General features: G+C 29.9%; 1 protein-coding gene across 1 annotated transcript in view; it reads right to left on the reverse strand.

The window, feature by feature from the left end:
* Positions 1 to 25,110, reverse strand: part of aos (protein argos) — a 40,765-nt gene extending 15,655 nt beyond the window's left edge. Inside the window, exon 1 of the mRNA XM_075371232.1 lies at positions 23,820 to 25,110. Coding sequence (XP_075227347.1) covers positions 23,820 to 24,110 — 291 coding nt within the window. The 5' untranslated portion in view covers positions 24,111 to 25,110. The remainder of the gene's footprint in view (positions 1 to 23,819) is intronic.
* Positions 25,111 to 25,568: the final 458 nt, after the last annotated feature.

A 25,568-nucleotide genomic window follows, 5' to 3' on the forward strand; every position in this document is an offset into this window, starting at 1 on the left:
ACCATGATATATTGAGGGCATACCACATAGCAACACAGTGTGGTAAAGACAAAATTAACTATTGTATGAAGATATACCATGAATTCAAAAATCTTCGACTAGATTTGGGCAAATTTACTGAACAAAACATATGTAACTGATTTAGATATCTTCTTAGCAAGCCTGTTATCACAGTCAATGAGCAAAACATGATTAAAAATGAAATCTTCATAAAGTATTTCAAAAATTCAATTACCACTAATAACCCTGTGTGTTTAAATGCAGACACCAAACAGAATTATTTAGTTTCAGGAGTGGAGTGCAGTGCACCTAGCAAAGAACCCAACACAGATGAGAAGACCTCAAAAATCAAGGAAGAACTGGAGAGGAATGTCTCTTTGTATGCCAGAACGGATCCAAACCACAGAAATCCTTTACCTAAATAAGAGGACGTTTCAACTCTTGGGTACAGTTAACAATATTCTCAGCACAAAAACCATATCCACTTTGGAAACCTTACAGTTATATGCATATTGTGCTGCAATAGCTATATTAAGCGTCCAGAACATCAACCCTAAACCAAGAGTGTCTATAGGTCTGACAAGAGTATTACAGGTATGAAAATTGAAGAGAAGAATTGAGAACAAAATAAAGAGATTCAGAAGTGATATTGCAAAGTTGTGTGGAAAGAAAAACGCGATGAATGTAAAGAGCATGTAAGGGATAGAGTCAAATACATTCGCAAATTACAAAAAATCACTCAAGATGACCAAGAATTTGAAACAAAAGTTGACCTGCGTATCAAGCAAAAGATTACAGCTCTGGGAAAAAGACTACATTGATACAACACGTCAAACAAGAGAAAATCTGAAAACAGGAAATTCAGCCTCAACCAGAGACAGTTTTATAAGTCAGAGGCACATTGAACTGGTAGTCCACCAACCATGGATACCACTGTAGATTATTGGAGCCAACTGTGGGTCGCTATTATGAGTCGTAATTCTCAGGCAGAATGGATACAGAACAAAGCAAGGAGATGTACATCGATCATGGACATACCCGTAATTCCTCCGGTGATATCAAGCAAGTTGTGAAAAAGTTATAAAACTGGAAAACAACAGGACCTGATGGTATTCAGAATTTTTGATGGAAGTATTTGGTAGTTCCCCATGTCCCTCTGGTAACGATTTTGAGTGATTTGCTCTGCAATCCTTCCAAAGCAGCCACTTTTATCTCCTAGGCTGTTACAAACCTGAAACCAAAATCTAAGGAAACACAGGATCTAAAAAACTACAGGGCAGTCACATGTTTAAATACAGTGTACAAAATTATCTCCTCAATGTTGGATCATAAGATCACTAATTATGTAACATCTAAAAACATTGTTGCTGAGGAACAAAAGGATTGCCGGAAGAACGCTAAAGGTTGCAAGGACCGTAGATGCAATAAGAGAGGACAGGCAAAGAAAAGGAAAAGAAATCTGTCAGTTGCATGGATAGATAATCAGAAGGTCTATGACTCATTACCTCATAGGTGGTTGTTACACATTTTAAAAATATATGGCATTCATCAAAGTATTATTGATCTCCTTAAGAAGTTAATGAGTTCATTGTATGTAAAATTGGTACTCCCTGGAGGAGGAAATAAGTCAAAACCAATTCTAATACAATGCAGTATTTTTCAGGTCGTTACTTTGTGTTTCCTGTGGTTCTACTTAGCTACGAACCCTCTCTCAAGTATGGTGTACCAATCAGGACCCGGTTTAAAAATTACTGACGAAGGGAAAAGTGAATACACTACCAACCATCTAATGTACATGGATGATCTTAAATAATGTGCTAGCAATGATATAGAGCTTACAAGTCATCTGAATATTACAGCCACATTAAGCAATGTCATCCAGATGCACTTTGGTGTCGGGAAGTGTGCCACTCTGAAGGTTATAAAAGGAAAAATTGTGGATATCCCAAAAACCTACAGTTTGCCTGGAAATGGAGAGCACTAAATGCAGCCACTAAATGCAGAGGTCACTTACAAATACCTTGGTTTTAAACAGACCCTCATGATAAACAATAAATCAAGCAAACAGGAGATGGAGGAAGTGTTCAGAGAAAGACTGTAAAATCCTGAAGACAGAACTCAACATAAAAAAGAAAATCAAAGCCATTAATTCTTGATGTGTGCCAGTTGACACATATTCATTTAGAGTTGATCATTGGTCCCAGAGAGATCTTTAAAACTGAACATCTCGGTATGTACAACATTAACAAAATATAGGAAGCATCACCCTAAATCCGCGGTAGAGCATTAGTATATCTCTCAAAAAGAAGGTGGTAGAGGCCTTCTTGTCCTGAAGTCACTTTGTAACAGACAAGATTGCATCATTGAAGAGATATTTTCTCTCCAGTTCTAGAACATAATCATTGCACGAAACAATATTTACATCTGACATGGGCTACTGTCGTCTGAGACTGAATGATGACAATTTCTACCCCAATATCATTACAACCAGTGATAGGATCCAAGCATGGAAGTCTAAGGCACTCCATGGTTGATTTCCCCATTCTCTCAAAAATGCCGATAAGAATGCATCTATGTGTTGGCTAAGGGATGGGTCTCTATTTCTTTAAGGGTTTCTATTTGGAGAAACTGAAGGGTTTATCCATGCCATCCAGGATCAGGTCATTGCAACAGACAATTACCAGAAGTGCATAGAAATTCAGGATATCAGTGGTGAGTGCAGAATATGCCACCAATCATCAGAAACAATTGATCATTTGATAAATGGATGCTCCAATTTGGCTAATACTGAATTTCTGCATCTCCACAATTTTACAGTAAATATTGTTCATTAGCCATTGGAATTAAAATTAGGACTTGTAGTTGATAGGGAGCATTGTCCTTACTATGAATATAAGTCCAGACATACATTGGAAAATGAGCGTTGTAGACTGTATTATGATCTCCCCATACATACTGACAAATTTATTGCAGCAAATAAGAAATTGTTTTACACAACATTAGAGAAAAACTGTTCTTCTCATTGATGTCACTCACCCATCTGATCACAATATTAATAAGGCTGAAACAGATAAAATACCTAGTACAACCCTCCAGCAATAGAATTTAAAGAAATTTACAGACTGAACTCAATAGAAGTCATTCCCATTGTGATAACAGCAAATGAATTAATTAACAAAAACTTAAAGAAATGCACAGAAAAGGTTGGTCTGGATCCTAAAATCATAATTCCAAAAGACCAAAACTCAGTAATTCTGGAGATGTGCAGGATTGTACAAATTGTGTTAAATGCACCACAGGACTGGATGAGGTATGCCCCAATGGCCTCTCATACTGAAATTACGGATGTGAAACATCTCCGAGACATTCTAATATAATAATAATCTTTTTCTTTTTTTTTTAGGAGGGAAGTGGAGGTACATTTACACACGGAGTGTCGGGCTCCCACTGACGGCATTATCCAATCGCCATCAGCAGACTACCGACTAAAACCACCACCATTTCTACCAGGACACGATCTGGAACCGTTAACACATTACTTAAGGACGAGTCCTACTATCCAAAGAAGGCCGTTACTTCATTTTTATGACTATCCAGGTCAACCTTTTGTACTGAGAATGCTGCCGACGAATCGGGCCACACTTTCCTAGCTGCTCAGTCACGAAGCATCATCGCAATCACGTCGGGGGCTGAGTGCTCCGAGATCTGTCTCTAGTGTCCCATACAGGCAATCATGAGAATGATTAGAAATCATTCTCATGATTGCCTGTATGAGAATTTTCCCAGCATGTTCAGCCCATCATAAGAAATTTTGGATAAATTCAGTGACTTTTGAACTAAAATAAAACATCTCAAATTTTACGTTTTAAGGTTAAAAAATTCAAAATAGAATTGAAAGGTAACGTTTTTATCCCCTAGTAGTGAATAAAAAATTTTACCATGTATTATTTTGGCATTTTTTCATAAGTCTCATGAAAATCATGCTAGTCGAGTTTAATCATTTTATGTCACATCTAAAGTATTTTTATTGTATTTTATTCAATAAACGGATCACAGAAGGGACAATATTTTTCTATTTAAAATTTAATTAATGAAAGTGTTACTATGATTTAAATTGGATGATGATCATCGAAATTTTTCATTTATTTCTGATTTTATTTATTTGTTCACTACGTTTTCGGTATATTTTCCCGTTATTAAATATCAGAGCTGAATAAAATCATATCTACCGAGTGCAGTCACTTGGAGGAAATCATATTATATCTGAAAAAGTTTAATTTTTATTAATAGATCTAATTTCCAGTCAAATATTTTAGTTTTTTATTTTAAAAGTCGATAGTGAAATGATATTTTTTAAAGAACTTTAACTGATTAAATTAATAATAAAAAAAGAAAAAAAAATAGAAGATAGGTCAGATCTTGCTCATAAAAATAACTTCAGAGTTAAGAATAACCGTGCAATTAGACCACTACCTTTGGTGTTTGTTGAAGTCGTACTTCATCCAACGGTGTATTTTGACCGCCTAAATTGCTGATTTTTGACATTTAGCATGATCCGATAATTCGGTTACCGATGAAAGGATGGTTGATGTCCACGCAGGATGTTTATATATCCTGCATCCTTTCAGTATAAAATACAACTGGATTGTAGATGAAATCTGGAAGAGATGATTAGGCGAAGAGGATGCTGGAAAGCGGTGGACCGGACCGGATGATAAGGACACGTGTTTCAAATGCATCCTAGTGGAACGACCAATGAGTGAATAAAAACAGTACGACTCGCTCGGCTCCGGCCTCGGCCCGGTTGACCGGCACAGCAAGACAGTCAATGAGAGCATTAGAAAAAGATGGTCGCTCGTTAAGACCAGGGCAGCCGTCATGGTAACTGTCAATAAACAAGACATCACTTCTTCATGCGTGCTATCTCACGCGCACGTGCGCGTACAAGAGTGCGTGCGTGCGTGTTGGTCACGCGTCGCTAAACACGCTTGTCATCAAATTCTGTATCCTCTCGACTCCGTTTCTTCGTCCTGACTCGATCAGAAATGATTCGACATCTTCTTGTTTTCCTTTTAGTCGTTTTATCTCGGTTCCACTTTTATAACGTACATCGCTACTAAGTTACTTTTTTCTAGACGTCCATTTACAATAATTGGAGGTTGACAAAAACTGGATGGACAGCACAACATGGAAGGAAATGAAAGGAAAGACTCGACCGTCTTCCAACATTATTTGCTTTGCTGTCAACAATTCATCTTGTCATAAACGTATACACACTCGCTAGAGTAAATGAGATTTTTCTTTTAAAATGTTTATGTTGGCCTACTTTGAAAGCACTAGGTAAATGAAAACGATAAGATAGATTTTCAACAAAAATTTTTAAATTATTTGAAAACAAAATCATAGCAAACAGAATTCAGAATTCTTTTTTGCGGGTACGAAGCATTCCATAGCATAGCCTTTGCATTATTTTAAATCAAAATAGTTTTCATTATAATAACAAAATAATACGTGTAATTATTTATTTTAGAAATAAATGATACATAATAAAAAACAAAATAAATCAATAATATTTTAATATAATTTAAAACTGGATATATATATATATATATATATATATATACTTGTAGTTTTACCATTACGATCAACAGTGTTTTATAAAATGGATGATAGTAATAATAGGGAAAAATTTCCGATTATTTTCAAAGTTAAACAGTGTAGAATGGTTATAGATACATACCGTAATTTTAGCCCGTAACCAAATATACGCCTGGAATTCATAGCCGTAAAGCAGAATAGGAATGTATCCTAAGAAGCGTTAAGAGGGATTTCAAGTTACTACGGTAGCCAAATTAACCGTGTGAAATTCCGTTATTATGAAAATGAGATTAGAGGTGAGATGAAGAATTATGCGTCCGCCCGTATGCAGATGTTCAGGATAATCATGATGAAGGATACAGTATTTCTTCTAAGATAACAACACAGTAATATGAAACCATCTCAATTTAAGTGTCAAGCTTTTTTTCATTCTTTATCAACGTCAACCCTTATTCTTCATCATGCACCCTCTTCTTCTACACTTAAGTATTACAGACCATGTCAAGCACCCCATTTTTATTGTCTTCTTTGTTCTAGTGTCTTGTACATTACTACCTATGACATATATATATATATATATATATATATATATATATACTTTTACTTACTTTCTCACACTTTAAAAACTAAGTTATTGAAGTGTAACATTTCTAAATCAAAAAATTCTCATGAAAATATCTTATTAAAGAAAATTTTATCACAGTTTCCGTTTAATGACGCTACTGCAGAGCTATATGGTTTTTTATTTTTTGTCTTATGTTACATTGATACTCTAGTGGCCCACATCTTTATTCGACTAATGAAAGAAGAAATAAATGGTACTGGGTGCTCTTGATTTACAAAAGAATTGGATAGGTCAATATTCTTGTAAACATTTCTTCTAAAATCTTGCAAACAGTTAAGTTTATCATTAAACTTCTCTATTCTCAATGTTAAACTTCTCTGTTTAAAGCAAACATGTAATTCTATAAGTAATTTATTTAATATCGATATAAAATATTTATTAACATTATAATATAATCAACAGTGATTCAATAGCTATGAGAGAGATGGAATGAAAATTCAGATTAAAGTAGTACAAGAACTCGAGAGTAAAGTAAGTGTTGTTGAATTTAATTGAGTGCAAATGATTCGATGATTAATCAGAATTTTTGTTAAACTGAGGTTTTGTGAAGCTCTTGTCTGTATATTCAACGAATGTGAAATATGACAATAAGGGATTAAATAATCACAATTGAATTTTCAAAGGAAAGAACCAAGAACAGTATTTGATCCTTATAATGTTGACAAAAATGAGACAGAAGAGATCGAATAAATTTTATAATTAACAAAAAGGTTTGATAATTATCAGAACGGACAAAGGAGGAGTGACGGACCGGGAGTGATCGATCATGTAGTAAGTCCACCTGGAAGATAGAGAAGAGATGGTATATGTACACAACGTAAAAACATTAGGATAGAATAAAGGGATTAAGATTGATTCGAGTTTGTCCTTGAAGTTAAAAATGACGGCAGAACGTTGTTTTATTGGTTAAGAAGACAGTATATTTAATTCATAAAATATATGAATAGCTATTACAATGAGACCTCCACGAAGGACTGGTTACATCTCAGCCTTTTGTACAGAAGTTTTGGATTGGAAACCACGTCAGCTTGACTTTTTCATACGGTGAAAAACTCTGTTGGTTTCCTGCTCACTTGCTATTTATAAAACTTTATTGTGATCTGTACAATCTTCTTCTGCTCTATAGATTTCTATAGACCTGACAAAAATATAGTAATAATGAGGCCGTTATAAATATTTTTGAGTAAAAAATATGTATTACAAAGGTAATCTTAATAGATACAATTCATATGTAATCAGCGACGAAAAGTAAAATTTCAACAGTGATCGATGATGAATTAGAGTATCAATAGCTGAATTTATGAATACGGCTCAGAATCTAAGGAACAAGTAAACAACAAACACCTGATATCCCAAGGAGTTATGATAAAAGAGTAACGAAGCTAACTATTCTATTTGGTTTTAATCAGACTATACCGGACACCTGTGCAAGATCGTTCTTTTCGTTGTATCGGATTCTGCCCAGTACATCGTACAGTACTTCACCCGGTTCTACTCGACCACAAATGATATCATCGCCCGTGGCTATTACTAGCAGCAGCAACAACAAAAACAAAAACCGATGTAACAACATTTGAAGTGATCTCCGGCCTTTAAATTTATACCGGACTAGATTTTAAAATAAAGTTTTGAGGTTTATTTCACCAAAAGTTTATAAAACCTCTTAAACACTAAAAGAGAAGTATGTGACATTCTATAAAAAAAAGTATTCCTATTTTAACTGAAAATCATGATTACCAAATCAGGATTTTCAGTTTACAAAAGAATTGGATAGGTCAATATTCTTGTAAACATTTCTTCTAAAATCTTGCAAACAGCGAAGTTTATCATTAAACTTCTCTATTCTCAATGTTAAACTTCTCTGTTTAAAGCAAACATGTAATTCTATAAGTAATTTATTTAATACCGATATAAAATATTTATTAACATTATAATATAATCAACAGTGATTCAATAGCTATGAGAGAGATGGAATGAAAATTCAGATTAAAGTAGAACAAGAACTCGAAAGGAGAAGAACTCCGAATTGGTATTCGGAGTTCTTCTTGTACTTACAGAAATAAAAAAAAATATATTATTTTAACAGATTTAAAAAGAAATCATTGAAAGTACCAATATCTAAAACCAGTTATAAATTGAAAATAATTTAAATATAAGAAATAATTGTTTTATAAATGGCTAGCATACAACTGACCATTGTACTTGAAAGAGTGGTCTTAAAATGTATAAAATAGTTTATAATTAATATCCGCTTTAAAAAACAGAATAAATTGAAATCATAGAAGCCCTTTATCATAATAAAATGCACATATTAGGAAGTGACGAAGAGATAAATATGAAAAATAAAAAAACACTGTTAATGTTGAAAGAAAATAAGAGCTTTTATTATCGTTATTTTTCATCGTTTGTGGATTTCGATATTGTGTTCTAAATCATTCCAGCAGTGAAGAGAGGCGGAAACAAAATTGATATGGCCTTTAATATTAGTTCCTACATGCTAGACTACAGGCGAACTGAACAATCTCATTCAAAATTGGTATAAAAACCGAAGATTTTGTCTATTCTTTTAGTTTTAGTTTTTAGTGAAAACAGGAGTCTACTGCAACCAAATTGTATTGGACTCCAGTGCATATAAATAAAATAATGATTATAATTTCTTGTATTTTATTTGATTAAGTAGGAATTTACATTTGCAATACAAAATTCGAGACAGGATGCGTTTAAAGTCATGTAAAGTACATGCAGATCATCATGCAAAAATTAGATATGACTTAATGTTCTGTGTTCGTTGCATCAAGTATTTGCTCACAGAACAAAAATAATCTTAAAAAATAACTGAACTGAGTCTTGGCACCATTAAATCTTGTTTCACAGAACATATATTGACACTTAATACCAAAAAAAGCATATTCATAATTTTTCCCTTTACCAGCCGTGATCAACCAATAACCTTAATAATTTAACTGCGCACTTATCAAATTGTAATACACTAACAACTTCATCGTGTCAGGACCCGAAATTAGAGAAAGTCCCACATGTAAAATACCTAGGTGTTATAACTGACAAACACTTAAGATGGCATCATCACGTAAATAATCTTTGTCATAAACTTAAATACTTAATATTTAAATTAAATAAATAAACAAATTAAAAGACGCCAAAATATAGAGGTTAATTTACTTTGCATACGCTCAGTCAGTAATACTATATGACATAAGGGCTCGGGATGGCGTTGTAAACGTGCTCTTTAATAAAGTCTTCACAGTACAAAACATGTATTAAACGCAGTATTGGGGAAACCCAGGCTTTAACACAATAAACGATTGCTTCAAGAATTCCGTGTCTAAGAACCAGGAAACTGTATATATATATATATATATATATATATATATATATATATATAAAGAGTGTCCCATATAAAACGCAACCCAACCTTATATTAGTAGATATTGAAATAATAAAAAGGTATGTGTAAATGTAAATGTAATTTTTATTATTACCATCCATTACCTTACATTTAGAGTAAATGTTGGAAGTGGCCGCCATCTTCTTGAATACAAGAAGATGTCCCTATCAATTCTTTTTACAGCGTTTCTTGCAACTTTTTTCAAAGTTTGTGGCTGGATATTTAATACAGCTTGTTCAATATTGTTCAAGTGTTCGTGGTTTGTTGCTGTAGGCTTTTTCTTTGAGGTAACCCCATAGAAAAAAATCCGCCGCAGTCAAATCTGGAGATCTTGGTGGCCACAAGCCTCGACCGATAACACGATTACCAAAGAATTCCTCAACGAAATCAGAAATTGAACCTGCGTAGTGTGATGTCGCACCGTGATGTTGTAGCCAGCAGTGTCTGTCTTCCTCTTCCAAAAGTGCAATGAACTGAAATAAAATATCCTGATATCGTTCTGCATTAATGGTGTACTCGAAAAAAAATAGGACCGATTATTTTCTTCCGCAATATCGCGCACCACACGCTCAACTTCTGCGGGTGTAATTGTTTTTCGTGATAAACGTGGGGATTTTCAGCACCAAATTCTACTGTTTTGGCTGTTTACGTAGACATCCAAATGAAACCGTGCTTCATCTGTGAAAACTAACGAATCCATAACATTAATTCCCTCATGCAGAAATCGACGGAACCGTTGACAACATTGTAGCCGTTTTTCTTTGTCGGGCTGAAGAAGTTGATGAACCGTTTGAATGCCATAAGGTCGTAATTGTAATCGTTTGGTCACCCGATGAACAGTTGATTTAGACAAATTAATTTCAGCAGACAAACGTCTGATCGATTTATTTGGCGAGGCGAGTAATCGGTCTTTGATTTCAGTGACTGCATCTGTATTCAACACTGACGCAGATCTTTTGTGTTCTTTGTTATTAACAGAACCAGTCTCTCTAAATTTTGCGACTAACCTTAATACTGATGTTTTGTTAGGAGCTGGTTTATCTGGGTACTTATGGCGAAACAAATCTTGCACTGCAACCACTGATTTCGTACTGAAGTACGACTCGACAATGAAAACACGTTCATCTAGCGAAAACACCATCTTGTCTCTAGCAATACACTGAACGTTATGATTGCATTGTTGTTACTATCGGTAGTGTTCTACTGCGTCGCCTCGATGTTCAGATGTTGGACGAGTCCATTTCAGTAACGAGTAGGGGAGTAAGCTTGACTTTTGAAATTTCATGGATGAGTGATTGATGGATTGCGTTTTATACGGGACACCCTGTAGTTACATATAAATAAAAATAGATGTTCATTTGCCCGTGGTGATCCATATTACAGTCTACGACTATTATCCAATTCTTTTGTAAATAGTCGTACTGATTTAAATGGTTGTAGAAGGCAATTTAAGTATGCCTGAAAAATTAATCAGTTACCTTCCACATCGTTTTATATAAGAGAAACTAACCAAAAAAGTCACAAAAGATATGAATGGATGTTTTATGTCAGTGTTTTCTTATTCAGTTAAAAAAATTATTAGTCTTTTGGTTCTGTACAATCTACTTTGTTGTAACTTAGTTACCAGGTTCGATGTCTGTAGTCATATATACAACATTTATTTGTAAGTATATATATTATTTGATAAAATGATAATTTTTTTATTTTATCAATACTAATGCTGTGGTTTTTTGGCTGAAAGGCTGTTTTTATTGTTATTTTTTATTGTATATATTTAATATGCTATGATAATATTTTTGTGATATCTATAATTGTCTATGTTTCATCTCTGTTCAAAATATAATTGCTCATGCCTGCGCACAGAATTTTTCTTTGCAGATATTAATTTCGTATATACGAATGTTATTATTATTATTATTATTGTAAAGTAAAAATGTTAAAATAATTCTGGTTCTATAATTTATAATCCATCGTAAAAAAATCTTCATTAACCCATAAATATTGTTAACCCATAAAATATTTAAGCAGGTTATTTTTATACTGCTGTTTTATGTTTCAACAAAAGTTAGATTTTGACAGAAAAACTGAAATAATTATTGGTAATAACAAACGATTGAGACCTTTGGACAGATATATTATAATATAATTATTTTTATATTTTCTTTTATCTATTTCATTAAAACTCAACAGACACTAGTTCTACCTACCAGGAAATGAAGAGGTTTTAAAACGGATTGGAGAATAAAGTTGGAATCAGAAACAAACATATTAAAGGAAAAGAGGGGCAAAAAACGTAATGAGTAAGGCAGATGCTCTGTTTATATTAAAATACGCAGTACTGATTGTAGAATGAATTTGTTCTGTAATCAATCCGGAAACATTTTTTATAAATATAATTGTTATTGCTGATAGGTTGAAAACAATTTTTAGATCCTATATTATACATAAACTGGTTGTTTGTGAAAAATTGTCATTAGTAAAAACTCAAAGTTTTTTAATAGAAGCAAATACTCGTAATTAATTTAAAATATGTATTTAAAAATTACCAGGAGTGTACGCGTGCATATACAAACACGAATACGTAGTCGGAGAAAGAAAAATATTTGAATCGGTATACAACAGGTTGTTTTATTGCGTCATCGGTTTCGCAAGCAGGCTTTAACTACATCTGGTCGCAGCCGCCGTAAGGAACACCTGAATATACGACAAAGAGAAAGGAGACGGAGACCCAGCGAGAAAGAAATAGCAGGAAGATTTCATAGAAGGCTAGGTACTATCATTAAATAACTCAAAACGTAGGTGGTATTAAATTAACGGAGTAATAATATATGAATTGCATAATGTACGTAATCGCAATACGTGTTTAAAAGAGATAAAAATGCGCACTCTCCGTGACTGTCAACAACCTATCAGTCGAAATTCTAAAGAATATCTGTTAAGTAAAATTTTAAATACAGATTGAGTATTTCGCAGTCTAATTTTTTAATTTTTTAAGTGTATAAATTAATATATTTTACACACACGTGCATGAACAAGTTCTTATGCCGCTCTTTGCTGTTATGAAAAACTTTCATAGAGACAGTACGCAGTCTTCCTTAATTTTTTTTTCTTTTAGTAAGTATTTCGATAAAATTAAATAACCGGTGTATTATCTCCCTATAAAATATAAATGTTTAGTATATTTAAATGTTATACTACCAATAACATTCCAGTGCAGTCCAGTAGTATTGTCAGCTTTTACCAACTCGCTGGACATTTAGATTAACGTCATTCGAATATAAAACCTGGAATAATACTTACCGAATACATTTCAAAATAGAAAAGAGCGTCGATGAATATTTTTAAACATCCAACATAATTAATTGTGAACCGTTTTTTTTTTTTTTAATTATATTTATCGAGATTAAATATTCTAGATAAAATTTCTTTCAATTTTTTTGGAAACGCGGTTTATTTTTTCTGATACATTGTTCGTTTATCTTTAGCTAGTCTGACGTGGTTTAAATTCAGTTCGTCATTAGTGTTGCCGTCTTCAGAGGATGTTGTAGGTGACTGCCTCATATATATAATAAAGAGAGAGAAAATAATATACTTTTTTTTAAGTAAATTATTTTCACTTATAAAAACTTCAAGAAATCTGTGCCTGGAAATTTGATAAAAGTGCCAGACAGGTGAGAGATGCCAAGCGCAACTGGAGTATTCAAACTTGGAACCTTCCAGAAGTTCTAACACAATAAAGGAGTATCGATTAGTAATTAATACATTAGTATTTTATGGCAAACCGGTGGAACTTTTTGAGAATGATAGACGAATAAACTAATATTTAAAAATTTTTAAATAGGCAATTCAAATGAAAAACTCACTTAATATAATGTTGTATCGCAAACTGTCGATTCAGTTTTACTTCTGACGATGAGGTTTATAGCAGCAATACTATATTAAAAAATAAATAAGAAAAAATCTAAAATCGAAAACTAAAAGTAATTTTTTTATTTCTAGAAAACTACATTATTTTTCAGTGAAAGAAGTGATTTAGTAATTTTTAATTAAATATTTTTAAGTACAACTTCTATTTTAAAGCATAAGTATGTTTTATTTCAAATCTACCTTTCCGCATAACAAGCTACAAATTTAAAAAATTTATTCGTAGTTTGTTGGAATTTGGTGATTTAAACTTGATTTCTCTAGAACTATGCTATTTTTTAATTATTTAATAAAATTGCTAATCTACCTTATCTTATGATGAAATTTGTGTGAATAAATTAAAAAGAAAATGAAATTATTTAGGACTGGACAAAAAAATTACAATTACAATACAGTCGTGATAGTTAATTATTTCTGTCAGATGCCACAGTGAATTTTACAGAAAATTCAGCGGTACATCTTTTAAGGAAGAGATTTTTATCTTTCTGTGATTTATATATAGATAACTACAGATTAATAAATAGCCTACATCTACGATTATTTATTTTTATTTTCTTTGTATTTTTTAGTACGGTTTTAATTGCGTGGTCTTAGGTTGGATGATTCGCAGAAATATTTTATTCTCATAATTGCATGGATTGTTATTGCATTTAGTTTTTTCTCGTAAAATTATATTAGTAAGTTATTTAACGATAAAAATATACTTGACAAGAAAACGTTTTTAGTCATCGTGGGATATTATGGGTAATTTAGAAGAATCATCTTAGCACTAATGGGTTGTAATAGAGTTAACTACTACGGATTATTTTCTTATAATTTATTGCAATTTTTGCGATAAATTTTTTGCTGCAATTTTTCACCCGGACATGTTATAATAATTGTTTTATTGGTTTTCAAATTTTTCATCAAAAGATAGGAATAAATCAGGATTTTTATAAAATAATTAAAGTAAAACTGATAAAAAGAATATAGTTCTTTGAAAATTAAGCGCAAGAAAGTTCAAATTACACGTATTCAAACAAATCAAAAATTATTTAATAAATTAACATTACTACTTTTTAAAACAATATTATTTTATTATTTAATGAGTGGCATACCCAAAATCTATCAACAATTATTTTTGTCTTCCGATAAACTCCAAAACATTATTATTTAAAAAATAAAGATCAATATACAAATTCAATTCATTTTCTTAGAATTACAAATTAAATGAAAATTAAATCAGTTAAATCATAAATTTAAAATAAATAAATCATTTCTAGATAAATGTCGATATTTGTTAGTGTTCTTTATCTCACAAACGATTTTAACATATAATCTTTTAGTTTCAGTTTATTAATTTATTAAATTACAATATTACACAAGGTAACGGCGCACGTTAGATCTCTAGGTTAAATTACTAATGTATTATGAACATTGAAGGTAAACCACTTTAGATCAATACAATAACAAAATAATTTAGCATGCGAATAGTAAATATAAAACAAACCACTCACAGCTATGCAATTATTTGTATTGTTAGCATACATTCCAAAGAAAGGGAGGCGTCAAAACCTTATAGTAATTTTTTTAAGAAAATAATCTGACAGAAAACTTAGGTGGAATAAACCGAGTTATAATCTTTACAACTATTTTTTATTTCATTTGGTTTTACACTGTTTTAGTATACTTAAATATGCAACAGCTTAAACAAAAATCCAAATGATATCCCCTGATTTATTTTTTCACTTGGTTTTTTATAGTTTTAAAGTTTTTTTTGTAACACTTATTAAAAAAAAATATTTGGATATTTTCATTCGAAGAGTAACAAACTTAGGATCATAAATCTAGATTTTTTCAGGAATACATATTCATAACTATTTCACTAAATTAGTCTTGAAATTTTCAATGGTTAAAATTTTTTTTATTCCCAACTTTATACAAGAATGTTACTCATTTAGAAATAATACTTCAGCAACCAGTAAAAATCTTATTTAAACAATACCCTTCAAAAAGTTGAAAAGTCAGAATATAATACGACTCAAGAAAAGAAATAGTAAAAATTGTACTATTATTCTGTCTAATGAGAAAAGAAAGTGTTTTTTTTTATTATGAACAATAGAAAAAAGATGTTTCATCTCGCTGTAAGAATTCTACATTATTCAAGTTCCTTAGTGTATTTTACTTAAGAAATAAAAAAATGTTTATTAAAAATATTAGGAAAAATCGTCTTCCGCTCTTTTTTATATCTTATATTGTCTGTAAAAGTAAAATATAAAGTACACGCAGTCAGTTGTAAAATAAATTATCTGTTACTACAAATGATGTTTATAACTATTAAGCCATAAATAGAAATACACATGCAGAATAAATAAATTAAACTTGTATTGGAAGAAACAATAACAATACAAGGAATTCCAAGGTCATACTGAAGTACTAGAAACTTCATTATACGGCTGTTTTAATTCATGTTTGTTGCAAAATCTATAAGATAAAGATTAGTCCTTCAATAAAAAACACAAACAGTATTTCCATTATAAATCGATTAACTTTCAGTACAATATCTGTAAAATATATTTTAAATATTTATGTTATAGAGTTTATTTATGAATTACATATTCACCCTAAATAATGAATATGTTATTACAAGACAGTATTATGACACTGCATTATGTTTTAAGTATATTCCTATTCCATTGCAAAAGAAAATAAGAAAAAAAACGTAACATTTAACAAACCAAAAAAAGTTAATAGTAGTATATTTATAACCAAATTAATTTATAAGTGTAAGAAACTACGGATAAAAAAAAATTGATATTTAATCCTTCATTTAAATTAATTTTATCAACTCGTTTTTGTTTTTCATTCATTATTTGTTAACTGATATCATTAAGATTAAATAACTTGTTGGTCAAAATTAGCCATAAGATTTAATTAAAAGATGCTTATTATTTTGTTTAAAAATAGAGAAATGCCTTTACAGTTGCCTTTACAGAGGATGCCTTTACAGTTGATGTTGTATTTCAACTCATTTGTATTTTTTTACTTTTATTTAAATGTCTGCGACAAAAAATAAGTGTTAATAAAAATAAAAAATAATCATTTCACAAAAACCCGTTTAACAGAATTCGAGATAAATTCATTTAATTGCCATCCTACTCATTCGATAAATGAAAATCGTACAATTTTTAAAAAAAATCTTTTTACGAGATAATAAAATTATGTTCTTAAACATACATTTTACAAGACGCAAGTAAATATCTTTATTCTAACTATTGTATGCAAATGAATAGAAAGTTTCTGGTTTTGAGGCAACGAAAATTTCAGAGTAAACTTACTATCAAACAAAATAAATATTTAAATTCTGTAAATGAAATGCTATAAAATTGATTATAAAGCGATGGCCGTACGGATGCCCATTTATTTATTGTTACAAAAGCTACATTGTTGACTTCACATAAGTTTTTTTCACAATTTTTACCTTTAAAAGACAGGTTGCTACATCTATTTTTTGTAAATATAAATAAAATAACAAGAAAAGCAGTTATTTTATTGATACTTCTTATTGTAAAAATGAATAAAATAGTCATTTCGATTTAAAACTTGTAACGAATAGTTTATGCCGTACCTATAGGTACGGCATAAGCGGTAATTATTATTAAATTAAAACAAGAAAAGGGATTTAATTAGAAATTAATGATGAAACACTACGGATTTTATAATCAATAATTTTTTGTAAATATTTCCTTTTGAAGTATGCTAATAATGGGTTAAGATATTCTTAAAGAGAGTCGTTGATTTATGGTAAATTTCTTTCTCCGAATCTGAATTTCAAAATAAAGTCGTACGCTAAACTACTTTTTGGTAAAAATGAATGGATTTATTTTCTCAAAGTTATTACTATTTTTGAAATTAACAACCATTTGAGTAGTTTGATGCTACTCTGTACTCCTTTCTGTTCTGTGCTACCAAATACTAGGTCCTGGGCTCTCCGTTTAATAAATTTAATATTTAATATTTATAATTTTTGTTTTTTAATATTTTGAAACTGTACATTATCCACAAAAATTTTTAATTTTAAAATTTGAATCTATTTAAAAAAAACATATCTTATACAAAGGTTTAAACAATGCGATTTTGTAATTTTTGTATAGGACTGGGTAATAAAATACATTTAATAGTCTAACAGCTAGAATGTAAAAATGTAAAATGATATCCATAATAATTATTAATAAATCTCTGATATCTCAAGTGAAGTTAGTCCTATTATTATAAAATATAAAAATATATCGTAAGACGTTACTTTAGGCAACCATGCAACCTGGAATAATTTGTTTGGTGGTTTTGAGAGATGCTTAAAATGCAGTTGGAAAGTTAGGCAGCATTTCAACTAAAAACTGATCGCTAATTTTAGACAAATTTAGATACAAAATCTATTTAAAGATTTTTAAAAAATACTGTCGTAAAAAATCACTAAGATCGAATTCAGTGAATCCTGTGAATTAAGCAAACATTAAAATAAAATAAAAATATGGACATGAACATGTAGATATTTATCGTATCAACGTTTTACTTTATTTCATTTACGAATCGGTACTTGCTAAGCACTTATCTTTAAATATTTTTGAATATCAGTTTATTCCTATTTAAACATTATCAACAGTACTGTATGAGTCATTTATATTCTCTGTCATTGAGACGCATGGTTTGACGAAGTGGATTAACTACGTAGTTATTTGTGTAACGAGTTAAGCAAACGAACAGTTAAAGTTTTGTGACAATTTTTTTATTAAATTCTCCTTAAAATTGATCGAAAAACAAAGTTCAAAGTTAAAAACTTTGATTGCGACATATTTTAATAATAATAACAAGTAAAATGTTTGTTCTTTTTTTTAGTATGTACTTTTTGGTAACGAGTATGAACTAAAAGAAAAGATAAAAATAAGTTCTTGAAACATAGTGTTACAAGAGAATGTCGAAAATGATGCTACTTTATTATTAAGGAATGTTGCTGAATTAACAAACTTTGGTGCCAATAGAAAGAAAAACGTTTAAAAAATCTTTAAAAAAAATAATAACTATAATGCTGATGAATTTCATAATGCGTATAGATATTTAGAAGAATTAGACGTAGGCTGTAATGAGTACGTCGTTTAATTGAGCTAATTTTAATCGCTGTTTTTTTCTACATCTTTAATTCCTCTTAAATATTATTTTATGCACTGTTATATTTGTCCAAGTTAATATTTTTACTCTTTACAAATTAACGTAGAATAGAAAGAATGAAATACCTTTCATTCATTTGAATACCTTTCAAATAATAGAGGAAAAAAAATACAATGCAATTTTTAATAATCTTTTAAAATAAAAAATATGATACTGGTTTACTAGTCCGAATGCTGAGGAGATGTATGTACTCGTATGTTCTTATTTGCACGTTTTTTCAAGATAAGCATCACTAATATCGACATCTTACGCTGACCAGTATGTCTCGGTGCAAAGGTAAGGAAGTTGTTAAAACTCTGTACTCTAAATAGTAAACTATTACAAATTGTCATTATACCTGGCTTTTACTACTCCGATGGATAAAGTACATAAGAGAAAAAGTATTGTATGAGAAACTATTTCCCTGTAATTTTTAATTGCTCAACTTTCTGAGATCCCTAAATCTCAAAATATTTTTATAAATGAGTGAATGTTTGTCTTTTCAGTAGTATTACCAGATAAATTACATTTATTATTATAGGTCAGGTACAGGGAATCCAGTGTGTTTGTGTGCGTGGGTTAACAGTTTACTAATCTACCTTAGAAATAATCCTACAAAAGAATGTGAAGAAAGCTTTGACACGTGTTCATAGAATTCCATTCGTTCGTATTTTTTTTTTACTGATCAAAAAAAATCGGTAATACCGTTGAAACAACAGTATACTGGCAGCTGGAACCTCCAATCCTAAGAAACTGGAATAATAAAGTTTTCTAACTTTTGTTGTTTCAGCCTACCTACTAGAAATAAAATAATTTTATTGTTATCTAAGACATTATCAATTTGGGGAACGTTTTAATTTTTTTTAAAGGATCAAAACTGCTCCAAATTGTGTGGTCTAAAATAAATTTAACACATTTTAAACAAGTATTTTCTGTTTAAGTGACCCAGTATAAAGATAGTATTTTAAATTAGTGATACCTAAGGATTGAATATTTTTTAATCTATTACAAATTTAACAAATCAATCTATGACTTTTTATTATTATTATTTTTTAATATTTTTCTTTAGATAATTAAACAAAAAAATAAATAAGAGTTTATGATGAAAATAACTACTAAGTTTATCAGGAGAGGAAAGTGATTAAGGTTAGTTTTCTCGGTAAACGCTAGGAAAGTTTATCGCTAACAAATTTATTAATAACTTTGTAAAAATCATGATATTAAAAATTGCAGTGGATCACGTACTGAATAATTTGATTAAAAAACATTTTTTAGAATTAGTAGAGTATTTTTCTTGAAATAATGAATCTTTTGACGGTTGTTTACTTCATTCGTAAATTTAGTGCTTTCGAAATCCTTGTCTAATAGTTCAAACACCTAGTATAATTAAGTAGAGTACATTAATTTCTCTTTCCTCTCTCCGTTTTAGATCATCTATCTCTCTATTAATAAGAACTCTTTTATTAAGAACTTTAATAAGACTAATCAACTGACTCGCCCTTTTAATAATACTATTCTTCTTAATATCAGTGTAAAAGGAAAAATATTTTGTTTCGGTTTACTCAAAATTTTCTAATATTAAAATATCTTTAAACCTCATTGTAAACCTATTTTCCGTTTTTCCACCTGTCATCTATCTAAAATAGAAAAATTAAAATTTCTTCGTTTTTATGTGTTTTTCTTTCGGACGCTCATTTTCATTTTACACTTTACCTATGATAATAACACAAACATAAAAATATCAAAAAATCCTTTTCTTTCTTTACTTTGAATTTATTTTTGTGTTTTGAATCTACACTTAAACTCTTTTGGATGAAGGGACTTCTCTGAGGTAACTTTAGTGTTTCAATAAAATCAAACTATTCATTTTTTTTCTAAAAATATAGCCTTTCTCGTGAGCTATTCTTATAACTGAAAAACTGAAATACCGGAAGATTTTTTATTATTGTTTTAATCTTTTTTTTTGTAACGTAATGCCATATTGTACTGAAATTTAATTTTATTAATTATTTCTTGGAGTAACTTAAAAACTTAACAAAAAATTACTCTTAATTAATTAAATTGCAAACATTGCTCTGATCAAAATAGAAAGTTTTATGTTAGACGATTAGAACTAAAACATTAATATTTATCGAACTTTAAGAAATATATTTGCGTTTCTTTTGAAGTAAGGTAATAAAGACGCTACTACTTTTAAAATCAAAATTTTTCCTTTTTTTAATAATCTAAGAAATAAGGAAAATTATTAATTTTCCTTAATAAATAAGTACCTATATATGAATATATATAGGGATATATGAATATCCCTATATTCATATAGGGATTTGTGTATAAATATTACAGCTATACTTATATATATATATATATATATATATATATATATATATATATATATATATGTGTGTGTGTGTGTGTACAGATGGACTTATATTACTTAGTCTTAGAAATTGATGTGAATAGTTAACTTTTTATAAAAATTATTTATAATAATTTTCAATTAAATCGCAGTCTTTTAAATGCTAAGTAAAAATGTTCAATCACTCATATATAACACGTCCTCTTGTATAACAAACTCGTTTGCGGGTGTTATACAACAGTAATGTTATGTAAATAAATATGTAACGTCATCTTTTTAAATTAATATCGTAACTTTATGTGCAGAAGAAAACTAACTGAATTCTAATGAACAAAAACAAAAAATACTTTTAAGCAAATAATTATTACTTTTTAATGTATAATAAGTAGTAAGAAAAAGAAATCGATTACAAATTTTTAATATAGTAGTAATAAATTCTAAAATTAGTGTTAGCCAATTTTTTTTTACAGTTAATGTTTCTCGATGGTTTAAAAAGTGTATGCTAATCGTTAAAGCCATTTATCAAAAAACACCTGTTTTGTAATTTATAAGTAATCGTATGGGTTTGCAGCGCAGCAGCAAACTTCACATTTATTTATTTTACGTGTGTGTGTGCGCGTGAACGCGTTGGTTCATGCGCGTTCATAAAAGAAATTTTGTTGATCATTTGTGTTGAGTGGAGAATACGGGAAGAGCTCGAAGGGGCAAAACTAGATTGGCCTTATCTGCCCTCTCGATCCCTCTCTTTCGCTCACCAGCGCGCGCAAACCTGTCCATCCACATGTAGCTCTCATAAGATCTTACCTTACCTTGGAGGCTGAATAGAACTTGGTCGGGGTTGAGACAACCTTTACTACCTATATGATCAAAGTAATTGTTGTACCTTGTTTTAACTAACCAGTTATGTACAATTCACCAGTTATATCAGCCATTCAAAGCATGCCTTTTATTGAGTATCAGATCCCCTCTCTTCTTCTTAACTTATATCATTCATTCATAAAATACCTAATGTTGAAGTTGAATGAATGAGTTACATTCATTCATCATTCATTATTCGTTGTTTCTCGTTATTAATGAGAAAGCCGTTCACCTTAAAAAAAATCTTGAATTCAAATGGAAACTTTTAAAACGTACTTATTTACTTGTTCAACCGCATACGTAAGGTTTTCTCCCAACGAAATTTTAAACACCTTTTTAATTGCGATGTACCCTACTGTAGAGATCTAATTATTATTTTTTATGATTTTTACTTCTGTTAGAAATTCTGTTGTTAATGATTTTTTGTCACTGTTAAATACTTATGTTGTATTAATTTTCATATTAAACTTTTTTATTGGCTCAGATGAAATGTAATGGAAGCGATTTATGCTCAAAAATATGTTTTATATATTATTTAATTTATATTATTTTTCTATAGTAGGAATTCATCGTATATATGTTTCTCGTAACTAATCAATGTTTTAGTTAAATTTTGCTTTAGTAAAACGATAAAATCGTTTCACATCATTACTAGTCATACAATATTTCCAAATATAAAAAATAAATAATAAACAAAAAATTAAAAACACCATTTGGTTAAAAAAATGTATGAGCTTTTGGTTATGTGTGAAGAATACGTTACAAGCTTTCTACCACTTCAGTATTTTTTCTTATTATTCATAAAAAACGATATTCTAATTCTAAATGTAATTAAGTGAAATAAAAACAGTGAAAATAATAAAAAAAAGAAACGTTTTGAATATATTTCTGTCTATGGCCAACAGGCTACTCACAACAATCAACTAATTAAATTAGCAATTAATAATCAAATCAATTTATTAATTAAAATAAAAACATTTACAGTTTCTATTATTACAGAATTTGATATAGGTCTACTACAATTGCTACCTAACCTAAATCGCTGGATTTCAAAATCAGGAATATTCGTAAATCTATTTACGATGTATTGATTTACTTAGTCAACTAAACGGGAAACAACGTAAAAACCTAACTATTCAGTAGAAGGTAAAGGGTTAGGCAAGTTTTATAATTATTACAATTCGGCACAATTTAAAAAAAAAATTAGTTTTAATTATTATTATCTTACTTCTTAAAGTTAGCGCCATTATAACGTTTTATGAAGAAAAAAACACAAAAATTTTCAAAACTTACATGAAATCATATTACAAAATATTTTACAAAAAAGCTAATTTATTTTATTCTAAAGATTTAGCCGTATGTTAGTGGAAGAAACAATTAAAAAACAATTAAAAAAAAAACTAACATCATTTAACTGTTTAAAGCTTACACCTTTCTTGTATTAACAATTTTGTAATAGAAGGTGTTTTTATAGAAGTCGAACATATTTTTACGTTATAAAATATTGAAGAAAATAAAATAAACACTTTTTTATATTTTATTATGTAGTTTTCAAGAAATAAAATTGTAAAGTGGAGAATGTGAACGTCAAAATATAATACACGTTTGTTTTCTTTTTCACTGATCTGTTTATTTCTCCTGATATATATGGGAAGATATTTTATGCTAGGTATTATTTGTTTTATACTAGGTATTTTATTTTATTATGGTATTATTTGTAAGCGGTCACAGAACTAAAAGAAAAGCATATGCTCCTTGCTGATATTCTTATTTAATAATATTATAATACTGCTTTTAGGATTATTTAAATCCGTAGTAAAAAAAAAAAAATGAATTAATCTTAAATAAAACGTATAAGATGTACTTACCCCTATTTGGTATAGTATCCTGAGTCCTTTATCGATGTGTTTTTTTGATGTCGGCACTGGATCTGTGGCTGCATTGTACGCATAGTAATCCATTGCAGGTGTATTTAATGTCGTTATATCATCTAATAGTCCGTCTTCGATATGCTTATAATAATTTATACTGTGATGATGATGTTGCTGAAATACTAACAGCGGCAATCTTGATCCTTTTATGTCGATACTGGCTGCTGATAACATCGTTGATGAGTTTAGGAAATGAAGAAACAGAAGGAGAAAAAATAACGAACTCATCTTCAGTGCATCCTTTATTTAAATTCAGTTTCTCGTTCACTTTTTGTATCGCCTTTTAATCACATGAAAGTATATTTTACACATTTACTATTATAAAATATTCCAATTTGTACTCGCTGATAAAATACAAAAATTAATAATAATTTAATTTACCTGGTATTGAATTTATTTATTTTTTTAGGAGTGAACAGACCCTTTTAAATAATAATTAAATGAAAAAAGTATTAATTTTAAGTTTTATTAGTTTTACATTTGAAGAATATGTACACCTAATAAAACACCTCGGAATTATAAATTTGAAAAATATTGACTTTCACTTATACTCGTAATTCAGTATCAATAGGTATACTGGTGTAAAACACTCGATTAATTTTATGTACGTTCAAATTTTTGTGTATACAATAATAATTTTCTAGCTAATTTTTTTTTCCTGTAAACAGCAAAAAATAGTTTTAACGGTTACATATAAATATATTTTTAAAATTTAATTTATATTCAAAATAAAATCTAGTAAGGGGTTACCATAATACGTGTCCAGTTTAACTGTTTAGATTTTTTCTTTATTTCATTTGTTCCCTGTTATTTCTAATAGCACTTGAGTTTTATTTCGTATTTACCTATTTGCTTTTAATACAGACCAATGCAGTTTTTTTCAAGTACTAGTTTCAACAGCCTTAGATAGCACTCACACACCCACAAACACAGTTATTTGTTAAAAATATAGGATACTGCTTGTCAGAAGCAGTATCTTATCTGAAAAAAATTTTGAAGTCTTAAATTTTTACATAGTAATAATTCCTAAATAAACCTAAGAAGGTCGGGTTCGATATTTCGGTTTTCAAATTTTCTCACGTATTTTAATTAATAAAACGGAGATAGAGACTAGTAATTATACAACGCGTTTACTATCTTAACTAAAGTAAATGACGTAATATCACCGTAACTTGTAACGTACTATGTACTCATATGTTTTAAGAGGTTGTTCAGGTCCCCGCAACGGCAAAACTATGAATGAATGAACGTTCTGCACGTGAGAGCTAAGAAGGCTCTTATTGAATGAACCTAAAGTTACGGTAGTGGGGGTATGTTACGTTCGCCACCTGGACACACCGCACTATCTTACTCTTTTTCCTTCTCCTGTCTTCTCTCTTTTCATCTTACATCCTATTGACCTTACAACGTGCGTGAAAGGAACGCTGGATGGGACGACACCTTACCTCTTCTTAAAATCCTTCGTTTCGTGATTCTCTTTGATTTCTTCATCCCTTCCTCCGGTCTGATTCTCTCTTTCCTCCGTACAAGGATTCTATTCCTTCTTTCGTAACATCGATTGTTTCAAGCTTATTTTTCTCTATTTATCTTTTTTTGATAAGGTATTCTGTTAAAAAATATATTTCTGTTTATACTAATTGACATTTTGTGTGTCATTTGTAGACAGGTTGAAGAAGCAACAAAATT

The sequence above is a fragment of the Lycorma delicatula genome, chromosome 1 (genome assembly GCF_047948215.1).
Source record: "Lycorma delicatula isolate Av1 chromosome 1, ASM4794821v1, whole genome shotgun sequence".
NCBI lineage: Eukaryota > Metazoa > Arthropoda > Insecta > Hemiptera > Fulgoridae > Lycorma > Lycorma delicatula.